The sequence below is a fragment of the Arachis hypogaea genome, chromosome 8 (assembly GCF_003086295.3).
Source record: "Arachis hypogaea cultivar Tifrunner chromosome 8, arahy.Tifrunner.gnm2.J5K5, whole genome shotgun sequence".
NCBI lineage: Eukaryota > Viridiplantae > Streptophyta > Magnoliopsida > Fabales > Fabaceae > Arachis > Arachis hypogaea.
This window is the reverse complement of record NC_092043.1, coordinates 659,030-671,192: the sequence shown is the minus strand read 5'-3', so window position 1 is coordinate 671,192 and position 12,163 is coordinate 659,030. Positions and strand designations below refer to the sequence as shown.

General features: G+C 35.8%; 2 protein-coding genes across 2 annotated transcripts; both read right to left on the bottom strand.

Annotated features, from left to right (window-relative positions):
* Positions 1-581: 581 nt before the first annotated feature.
* On the bottom strand, positions 582-2,459 carry LOC112708279 (uncharacterized). The gene has a single exon (XM_025760465.2). It carries the CDS (start codon positions 2,457-2,459, stop codon positions 582-584), a length of 1,878 nt encoding a protein of 625 aa, XP_025616250.1.
* Positions 2,460-4,098: 1,639 nt separating this feature from the next.
* Positions 4,099-8,384, bottom strand: LOC112705547 (uncharacterized). Its single transcript, XM_025756389.3, has 2 exons — positions 6,797-8,384; positions 4,099-4,461 (listed from the first exon to the last, which is right to left on the bottom strand). The coding sequence occupies exons 1-2, from the start codon at positions 7,990-7,992 to the stop codon at positions 4,437-4,439; spliced, it is 1,221 nt and encodes a 406-aa protein (XP_025612174.1). The 5' UTR covers positions 7,993-8,384; the 3' UTR covers positions 4,099-4,436.
* Between the last annotated feature and the right edge of the window lie 3,779 nt (positions 8,385-12,163).

Genomic DNA, 12,163 nt, shown 5'->3' with positions numbered 1-12,163 from the left:
TTCCAATAACCACTTTTGGTGGGAGTTTAAAAATTGCAAATGCTAGATATGTGGCCTGTAAGATTCTGATATTACTGTCGGGTGAGGTCGCCTCCACCAACGACTGTATACTTCTCCTAAACCTTCCTCAATGAATCCACTTCCAGAAACGGACGTCGAAGTTGACCTTCGTCCCACCTCCTGCAATTGAGCGCTAAACTTCAGATTGAACCCTAATTTTCTCAAGTGCTTTAAATGTTTATTCATTCAGCTCATAGATTTGGAAAATTTTTAATTTTACCTTTTAATTTCTGTTTCTATTCTCCACACCATCCTTCAACAATAGGAGTGTATGACATTCAAAAAATCCAACTATAGATTATTCACAAAATAGTATTTATTCTTTTTTTTTTCTCCTTCTATCTATGCAGAATCCAAATATGTATCAGAGTAAACACCATACAATAATACGCAGGTATCGGTGTAGACTCAATCTTCAACAACTATTTACACTCATCTCTCATGCATATCTGCAACAGTAATAATAATACATAAACTCGTCATAGATTACTTTACTAATCAAACAGTTTTTATGTATGTGATCAGAGAAGTGAAAGTAACGACCCAGTTGGTAAAGTTCTACTAACATCATCATCACCAAATTTCATCTCCATCACAACCTTCATTTTCCCACCAAGAATCTTCTCCTTAGCAAGCCATCTTTGCAATTTCCCAGAAGTGGTTTTTGGAACACTTTCACTCTTAACCAAAACAACCCACCCAACTTGAACATTCTCCTTCTTCAAAACACTTTCTTTGATCCCATTACAAACGCTACCCAACACCTCATTATCCACCATTATCTCTTTCTCAGTTCTCTGTAACTCCGCCACCACTGCAACAACTGTTTCAGAAACTTTAAACGCCGCAACACAACCACCTCTCAAAAACTTTGTGCAACTGTTATACGCTGCAGATTCAATGTAATGAGGATGAATCTTTTCACCATTTTGGAGCTTGATTATATCTTCACACCTTCCAGTAACAAAGAGGTATCTCCCCTCTCCTTTAACAATCCCTGTGTCACGTGTTCTAAGAAAGCATCTTCCAACCATGTTCCTCAGTCTTCCATGGAACACTTCTCTCGTCAAAGAAGGGTGTCCCAAGTATCCAGAAGCATTGCTTGGTGATGAAACCCAAATCTCACCTTCAACACCATCCTCAACTGGCTCATGAGTCTCTTCATTAACCACCACGATTTCCATGTCTTCTTGTTCCTCCTTCCTACATAGTCTCGCAACCGGTAAAAGCTTGTTGTGAGTTGGAAAATCGTGGAAGCTACTAGAAGAATACGCGTCACTTTTACTCCTCCATGCACTGGAAACAAAGGTGCAGTTTTCAGCTAAACCATAAGAAGGAGAAACGGCACAAGAGCTTAACCCAAAGGGACCGAAGACTCCAACAAACTCTTCGACACAGTCTCTGTAAATAGGTTCGTTGATGAGTATAAGGTTCCTCAAATGGGAAAGATTAATGGGAGATACTCCTTTATCAACTCCTCCACGTTTGAGAACCAGTGGCAACGTGAAAGAAGGTACCGGAGTACACGTGGCCTTGAATTCAGAGATCAATTCAAGCCACAACCTGGGACGTTTGATGAACGAGGTTGGCGAAGTAAGAACACAAGTAGCACCAGAAACAATGGTTAACAACAAAAACATGAGGCCAGCGTCATGGTACTGAGGAAGCCACGAAACAATAACACTGTTTGGGTGAAGATCATAGACTTTCCTAGCAGCTCTGACGTTATGTGCGGCTGAACCCGCCGTTACAAGAACCGGTTTCGGAATCCCGGTGGCGCCAGAAGTGTACTGAACAAGATACACATCATTCTCCCTGCAACCATTGTATGTTAGGGATCCACCAAATTTATCATTATTTTTATTATTATTAGCACCATGCTTGATGTCCTCAATGGAAATCCATTTCATGGTTTGTAACGCACGAACAAGATTAAGATTATGATTAATGTTGTTGTGATCAGAGAGATAGCGTTGGATACATGAAATGTAAGAAGAATGAGCAACTGCAGCTTTGGGTTTAGTCTGCGAGATAACTCTAAGAAGGTGGTGATAATTTTCATTAGCGAAAGAAGGGTGAGGAGGGACCATAGGGACAGATAAAAGACCAGCCCTTTGGGAAGCGAAGATGAGTTCAACAAAGTGAAGACCTGGAGAAGAGAGAAGAAGGAGAGTGTCACCTCTTTGAAGAGTGGGAGTAGTGAGAAGGTGGGAGGAGATGTGGTCAACTGAGGCATTGAGTTGTGAGTAGGTTAGGATGGTCTTATTGTTGTTATCATGAGCCCAAATGAATGCTGGCTTGGACCCAAATGCCGGTAGCCTAGACCATACCGGCAGGTATTCATCAACCACCGGTTGGTCCGGGAATGAAGGGTCATAATTCTCATACTCGTACTTCATTTTAATTTCTCTGCGGAAACTGGGAGCTGATCATTTCTCTATTTATAGTCAAAACATTTTAGATGATTCAATGTGTAATGTACATATTTTAAAAAAAACGTTAATTATTTCATTTTAAATGTAAAATGTATGAATGGATTACATAATATGGGACAAAGGACTGAATTGAATTGCATGAGGAGGTAGTGATGATTACGAAAACTAGGAGGAATAAAGGCATATGCTAATAGCATATCCCACTGGAGTAAAGCTGTAACAACAATTACTGTCGGGTTGTTGTTGTTGGATTTGTGATGTTGCTGATATACTATGGCCGTCCCCGAAATCCTCAATAATTCTTGTATTTTTAAAAAGTGGATTGCTATCCTTAATCACTCACTACTGTCTTGTAGTAAAGATAGTAACATCTTCTGAATTCTGATTTTATCTTGAAGAACAGTGTATTCTCCATTCAGCAAAATCATTCCATATTTGTGCTAATAAGGGCTGGCAATGCAACTTTCCTAAATGGAAGCGTACCGAGGGTGGGGACTCTTTAACTACAACACTTCTAATGCATAGCACGTTGTTTCCTTGGAATTACCTTCAAATAAAATTATGATATGGAAAAGACTATTCACATTTATATTTAAGGACATTTCTAGCTTGCAAACTCCAATCAAAACCATTATTTTAATCAAACATTCTAAGTTTAAAGTAAAAATTAACATGCATGTTAATTTAATGTTGCAAACTTACTTCTTATATATCAAATTAACTCACTCCCTTCATTAGTTGGATAGAATTTAGAATTTATATTATATAAAAAAAATGCTATAGGCCATCAGAATTGATTTGTTTATTTTTTTAACATTATTTAATCATCAACTCAATTGATTTAATCTAATTTTTTCAATCTATTAATTTAACAATATATTTTATTTCATAAATAGTCAAAAATAATAAATTTTGATAGCTTTTTAGTATTTTTTTATATAAATTCTACATTCCATTCAATAGTTGAAAAGAATAATTATCTAACTGTCAACAATAGTCAATAGGTAAGTTTTTAAGTTCCAAATATTCTATAACTTAAGTATTAAAGTAATTTTTGGAAAGTTTCTTTTATAATCTAATATTTACTCATATGATTTAAAAATAGAGATATAAATCCTACCTTACTCTATCTCTACTTTTAAACAAATTAAACAAAAATTTATAGTCTACAAAATCCCCTTTTTGTAAATACCCTCTCTACTTTTAAACAAATTAAACAAAAATTTATAGTCTACAAAATCCCCTTTTTGTAAATACCCACACCGTCAATCCCTCTTACCTTCGTTTAAAACGAGCTATAACTCGATGAATTTTTCAAGAACATAATACACCATTTTCTCAATATTAATATAAAATTTTCAGTGTAATTTACTCATCTCTCACTATTATTGGTATGACAAACACATTCTAATGTTGAGTAAAACTTTGCGCTCGTGTGTGTTTTTCTTTTTTTTTTCCCGTGATTTTACGACTACATGGCAGTGGTGCAGAGGTCTACAACATATTTATCAGGATAATTAGGAATTAGTCAACGCTGAATCGATTATTTATAATGTAACTAGTTAACATAGATAAGGGGCCAGTCAAAATCTGGAGAGATAAGGAGTCAAACATTGACAATAGATACAAGGGTCCAAGCGGCAAAAAGCCGAACACAGTGGATCAGTGCACTCTTTAGTATTGTCATATGAAAGTCCAGTTTGACATATTCAAAATGGTCTCCTGCTGCAACAATAATGAAACAAAATTAAGGACAAGCCTTTATTACTCTTGCCCTGGTCTTGCTGAACACAAGGCAATTCATACACTCGTATCCTTAAATGCTCCATTGTTCGAGTTTCAACCTAAATCTACCAATAAGTACACTTCATGCCTAGAATTTGCAACTTCAAATCTGATCGACCGCTATCTGATGCTTCAGTTCTCTACATTCCACGGCAATCATTGTCCCCAAGCACAGGCCGCCCTGTACCATATTACAACTACATGAGAGGACTTCATGCAAATTATGTAATCGGTTAGATAGGATAATCAAGAAACCCCCCCCCCCCCCCCCAAAACAAAAAAACAAAAAAAAAAAAGAGTTACAGAACAATACAAGTCTGTCTAGTCAATTGTAAAACACGGAAAAGATCAACAATAGAATTTGCAATTAAACAAAGAAAATTTTACAAATTGAGATTCACAAATTTTCGTTAAGAGCTTAACATAAAAAGGTATGTATATGCATGAATAAATTAGAAAAAAAACTTGACACCAACAAACACGAAACATATGTAATGGACAAACAATAAAAAAAAATTAAAATATAATCCACAAAACAGAGGGGTAAACAAAGGTATATATTAGCCAATCACACAGAGGATATATATTCTAAACAACCAGGCAAAGAAATAAATTCCTGCCGTAATTTTGTCTTGATATGACAAGGGCACTATGGATAATGTTAGCTCAGGACTCTATAATGGACCACACTAGCTTCCTTCAAATGAAAAGTCCTATTATATTTTAATCCAATCACACTGACAACAAAACAAAATACTAAAATTTGCTCAATAAGGATGCAAAACAAGCCATAACAGACATATCGACAGAAACCTTAATATGGAAAAAGTAAAAGCTGAAGAAAAATAAAGATGAAATTTCAAAATACAATTTGTCTCAGTCTAATTAATTTGCATAACCAAAGTAGCCCTGAATTCAAACCACTTCTGTTAGAATGATCAAACAAGAAGGGGAGTCATACATCCCCTTTACTCATTTACGTACAATGCCTCCCAACTTGGGCATTATGTATAAGGATGGACACAATATTTTGGTACCATGTCCATGTGTTGGAGGCGTGTTCTTCTTAAATGTTACATAACACGGTAAACACGTTTATGAATGTTACAATTTAATTTGGCCAAAGTCCATTGACTCATTACGTTTTGTGACAATAATCTCTTCCAACATAAAGAGTAGTGATAGCTATTTTTATCTTGCTTCCTTTGGCCAAAGGACAGATAAAAAAGATAGCGTCATCCTAAAAATATGTATCATGTTCAATGAAATGATTAAATCTGACCATGTACTAAATCTTCTAATATAGAGCACGTCCCATGTGGGATCATTGAGATATCCATCACCATTTTAAAAATCTTTCTAGGAAAAAAAAAGGAGAAATCCCCATCCCAACAAAAAAGAGAACAAAAAAAAAGAATAGAGTCAGGTGGTCAGCCAAGAGCCAAAATACCAAATCAACAGAAAATTAAACAAGAAATAAAGAGAATAGCTCACGCTCCATAAGATGAAAGAGCATCCTAAATGTGATTAACTACTCAAAAGAAAGTGAAGATTATAAAAGGAAAACCTGTCCAACAAATTAAGAAAAACAATTTAGGAAGAAGCAACAACAAAAAGGATCTTGTGAACAAGAGCTACAACGACATTTGAAGGTTTCACATCATTTTCCAAGGTTGTGCTCCCACTCCCACATTTCATACCCGATTCATGCATGTCCTAGAAAGACGACCATCATCGCCTGAAAGTTCTCAAAATATCAAACACTTGGGAAATGCTTTATGTTTGAACCAAGGTAAGGTGCATAGATGGGGGGAAAAATTGCTCATGAACCCACTCCTTTGCCAGAAACAGAGGAGAAGGGGGAAAGTAAACAGCCTAGTCCAACACCACTCCACTACTTGAAAATTGGATTATAGAGGGTGACAAAGTGATGCCCTACAGCACCATTCCACCTCGAGACCAGAGGACAGAGAACGCAGGAAGTCGTGTCATCTACAGCGCCAATCCACTGCTAAACTGAATTGAATCACAGCTTGACTTTGGACTGACCTTAACTTTAGAGATTTGCTATTTTATTAACTTTACCGCTATCATACGATTCAACTAGTTTAATTATAAACTCTAATCTTTAGAAGCCTAAGTGCCTTGTGTATGCCTATTAGTTAAGTGTTTTATGATTTTTTATTGTTGAGCCCCCTTGGGCGCCACTTGAGTCTTGCTCCAAGGCATTAGAACCCCTTAGACTACCATGGTTTTCGTTACTAACACAAATAAGCATGAGCAACAACATCCACAATCTTGAGGAAGCAATCTCTTTTCAAAGACAATTCATTTATTTTCTTAAGGAAGAAAACAAGAGACCAAAAGAATCACAAATTAAATGGGATTCAAAATGTTGTGGGAACAAATGCACAACTATAGGATTAATATACAAAACCCACCTATCATCAAGCATGAGGACCGTAGGGTAAACCACCATATATTAAGCATATGAAATAAATCAGTAATGTTCTTACCCCATATTAAACATGGTGTTTATGGGATCCAGAAGCTGAGGCTGTGAAGGGTGCTGCTGCTGTTGCTGCTGCTGCTCCTGCTGGTGGTGCTGCAAACTCGCACCAGTGGCCACAGCCACCGCACTAGAAGGCGTTCCCTTGGCTTCAACGAATCTCCACATATACCACGAAGCAACAGAGCGATAAGGCCTCCATTTCTCACACAACTGATCCATCTGAGAAGGGCGGGGCAAGTCCTCAAGATTGTAGAGAAGCTGAACCCCTTTGCGGACTCCAAGATCGTTGATGGGAAGAACATCGGGTCTATGGAGTGAGAATATCATGAACATATGAACAGACCAGGACCCAATCCCGTTCACCATTGTGAGCATGGTGAACAGAGATTTATCATCCATATTTACAATGGCCGAATCGGAGAGTATCCCATTCTGGTACTTCCTGGCCAAGTCGTGAAGGTAACTGGCCTTCCTTCCAGAAACCCCAATTTGGCGGAGCTGCTGAGGAGTTAGGGCAAGAACGGTTTCAGGAACAACGCCGGCTTCGCCGCCGCAGAGAGAGATGAATCGAGTATAGATAGAGGTTCCAGCCTTATAGGCGAGCTGCTGATAGAGAATGCTGCGCGTTAGGGCAAGGAAAGGGGTGTGGAAATTGTCGAAGGTTGGTGCTTGGTGGATGTCGATTAGAGGGGAGAGGAGCGGATCCGAGTTGCGGAGGTAGCGGAGTGCGATCTCCACCTCTCCTTCGCACGATAGCGACCTCGCTACAACCCTCGGAACCGCTAGGGCTCGTTGTTGTTGTTGCTGTTGCTGCTGCTGCTGCTGAGCGGTTTTGGTGCTCCGGCTGGCAGACTTGGCTGCGGAGGACGAGTTGGAGGATGAGGTTGGTTTTGGAGGTTCAGTGATGGCGGCAGAGGACAATTGAGGCTGGGAGACGGCGGGGTCAGGGGAGAGCTTCCGGATCTTGCGAGGGCGGAGGGGGATTTTGGAAGGTGGTGCGGTAGGGTTTGTTGGCGGAGGAGGAGCATTATTGTTGCTCAGTTCGGATTCTGTGGGGGAAACATGAGCAATGGTGGCGTTGGCAACGGTGGTGGTCTCGATGACAGGCGCGGCAGCGGGGGTGTTGGAGGGAGGTTGAGGTGGAGGGTCAATCGGGGTTGGTGTTAGGGATTGTTCTTGACCTAGTGTTTGTTCACCCATATGTCACCCAGATTCAATTGATTGCCAATTCAGCAAAGTAATTACGTCAGAAAAATAGGCTTACGGTGACGGTGGTGGTGGTGGTGGTGGTGGCGGCAGCGGCGGGGTGGGTTTCTAGAAGAGTGAGCGATAGAAAATAGTGATTGGGTAGCGTTGGAGTGATATGAGAGAGTGGGCTAGGCAATGTGGTCGAATTGAAGTCACTCAGCTTTAATCAAACTGCGCTGTACGACTTTTCTTCATCATCATCAATTCATCAACTTTCATCAACAAATACACATCAATTCCTGTTCTATGCTGTTCTTGAATCTTGATATGGCGCTCGCTCGCTCTCTCTCTCTCTCTCTCTCTCTCTCTCTCTCTCTTTGCGTGTTGCACGTGAACTTGTACTTGGTCGGCCCAAGTTTAATATGGCCCATAATCATGAAAGAAGCCCACAATGATTGGTTTCCGTTTCGGTTTCGCTTCGCACTAGTTTTTGCCTAGAAAATGTAAAACGGTAGCGACCAAAAAACAAAAAAGGTGATTAGAATTGGATAATGGCTTCTCAAAACAATGAATGAAGACTTAAATTTCGGTATCAATTTTGATATGAACACGGGCCACTTTGACAGAGTGTTGGAGTCATAGTTATTAAACTAGAACCGATTCAGCTGGTTGGTACGACCGGAAGTGGGTTAAGCTAGCTAATGAGTCGGTTCAAGTTTGATTTGTTAATAATTTCATAAGTTAAATTTATGAGATGGTAAGCCAAATTTGAGTATGAAATTAAGCTCATAAATTAAATGAGCCGAACTTGAGTTTAGATAAACTCAACTCATTAACTCGTGAGTTCACTCAATGATATATATATATATATATATATATATATATATATATATATATATATATATATATATATATATATATATATTATTTAAAATTTTATATTTATTTTTTATATATAATTTTGATATAGAAAATAAATAAAAAATTTATAATTTATTGATAGATAAACAATATATAAAATTGATCTTTTTAAATAATTTTAAAATATATAAGTTATAATTTGTTGATATAGTATTATAGATTATGTTCCTATTATTTGAGCCAAGTCGCGAGCTTTTAGTGAGTCGAGCTTGAGGTTAAAAAATAGGTTCGATTGTTAATGAATCGAGTCGTGAGTTAAACTCAATTTTTGTGAACCGAGCTTGAATTTGGTATAGTTTGGCTCAACTCGACTCACTTCTAGCCCTACTGGTTGGACCGAAAATTTGGTCACCCGACTATCAATTTGGTTTGAATTATTATCTGAACTTGACCAAACAATTAATATAGTCAAACTTAGTCAAATTTAATAAAATTCGGTCAAATCCATACAAAATCGCTTTAAATTGACCCAGTCAAATTCGGTTAAACTAAAAAAATATTTTTTACACAATTTTTTTAATAAATGTATTATGTAAATAAAATTAAATTAAATTTACAAATTTAAAGAAAACATAATATTTATTAATTATAATATATTTTTTATTTCTATGATTATTATTTTTATTTTTTTTCTATAAATACTTAACAGTTTAATAAATATGAATTTATAAATACTTGAGAGTATAATAACTAATTAATAAGTTATTAAAATTTAAAAATAATAATTAATTGAATATAAAATAAAATTAAAGAAAAAGACATTTATTATGAAAATAAAAATTAATAGTATGTACCTCCTTTGTCTTAATTAATATTTCTACCACTTTAATGCGTGGATCAATATTTTTTAAAGTGAAAAAATTGGTAAATAGTGAAATGAAAAATTAATTATTTTTAAATTAAGATAATGACACATATATTTCATAAAAGTTACAAAATTAATGATAATTAATCCTTCACTTTATTACTTTATTAATTTTTTTACTTTTTTTTCTCAAAGTTAAGAGTGATACTTGAATCCAAGACTTCTATATAAAAAGAAAAAAATTATACCATTTGAATTATAACTTGTTAGCACCAATTTTTTCATTTTAAAAGATCAAAATTCAAGATTTTTATTTTTAATATTTTGTTGCAATTATGTGCAAATATCTTAAAATTGAGTTTGCATGAGACAGTAGATTCAAGAATTTTGTTATGGAGTAAAGGGTGGTGTTTTAGTTAAAAATAGGGGTAGGAAGTGTATTTACATTTTGGTAGACATCAGATGAGAGGTTCAACACGCAAGAGGCGTATTGCCCGCATCACGCAGGGAGCGTGGAAGACACGTGGCGAAAAATTGCTAGCTGAAGCTGGCAGCATGTGGGGGGCGTGCTGACACATGGCGAGACCTGGTTGGGTGAATCAGACAGTACGTGGAGGCGTGTTGAGTCAGCATGCAGGGGGCGTGCTGACACATGGCGAAGCCTAGTTGGATAAAACAGACAGTACGTGGTGGCTTGTTGAATGTTCCCCTCTATATAAGACAGAATTTGATATCATTTTCATTTCAAATAAAAGTGTGCTTTGAATGTTCTTTAAATGTGTTGGTAGTGTAATAGAGGATACCGCAAACTTAGTAGTATATCGCAACGGTAAGATAAACAATAAACAATAAATATTTTTTTATTAATAAGCAAATATTAACATATTTATTTAAAATGGGTATGTATTCATTTAATAATATTCACATATTTATTTTAATATTTTATTTATTAAAATAATTAACAAATATTAGCATATTTATTTAAAAAGTATATTTATTTATTTATTAATATACAAACTGTTTATTAATTAAACTCACCGAAAAATAATTTTATTCTAACAAAAATAATAAAAAAATTAAATATTAACATTTTTTTAAATATTATATACACTTTTTTTTAAATAAATATAAACGACTGATTTTTTTTTCGAACGTCAAAATATTTATTTTTTAATATTTAATAACAATATATTTTTTAAAATATTTATATATTATTTTTTTAATATTTTTATATTAAAATTTTGAACATGCATGTTCGACATGTATATTTATTTTCAAATACTCAAAATATTTATTTATTCATTAATATATTCATATCAAATTATAAAATATGTATTCCATGATAATATTTTTATAACAGAAAATTAATCCAAAAATAACAAAAAAATTATATTCTAACATATTAAATAATAAAATTAAAAATATTTAAATATACACTAAAAATATAATTTACTAACTTATATAAATTGGATAATCTAAATAATTTATAATATGTTTCTCTAAAACAGTATAATTACGAACCATGTTTAAATATAAATATAAAGTAATATTTTTTTCTATTTTTTTCCACCCTTCTTCTTTGTTTTTCTGAATCCTTCTTCTTCTCTCTAACAAAATTCCCAGCAACCCTTCTCTCACTAACACACTCTAACTAATGCATATGCTGGGGTAGGGAGGCTCTCTTGTAATAGAGCCATGATCAAACTTTGCTGTTTACCGGGGTGGAGGAACTGTCCTCTGCATGCAGACAGTTTCCACCACGCCCACCCCGTGTTGCTGAGCACATTGGGAATCTGTAAAGCCTGCTCCACCACACCCCCTGCGTACTGCCAGGGAGCTGCATGCGCGCCACGTCACCACGTCCCCGACGTGTTGTTGGGGAGCTGACACGCTTCTGATGAGCACCGGTACCACGCCTTCTGCGTATTGACTGTAATCTCCATACACCGGCAAAACACCCTCTCTTCAATATGTAACACCCTAACTACCAAAGCTCACGCTTCCGGTTGCGCCACTCTGATAGCTCGTACATTACGACGACACTTATACTATTTAATACTAAAATATGAGCTTGTTTAAAACTTTAAACCACAATACCACTCCCAAAATACTTCATTCGATAACGTACATCCATAGATACTATACAACTTACAAAAACTCACAAAGAGTACATCCATATATATATATATATATATATATATATATTACAAGCATTAACCAATACAATTCCTACCCCTCTTATAGAAATAAATCAAGCTAAAAGCGAGGGTACAAAAATAATAATCTAAAGCAATACAGAGCATCTCAACTACAATTACATAAACTCTTCGTGACTTCTGCGCCCATATCCTAAAAGGAAAAAAATGTAGGGGGTGAGAACATCATCCTCGAAAGGATTCTCAGTAGAGGATTTTCGGGAATTACTGTAATAGGATACATGAAGATAAACTATACCAG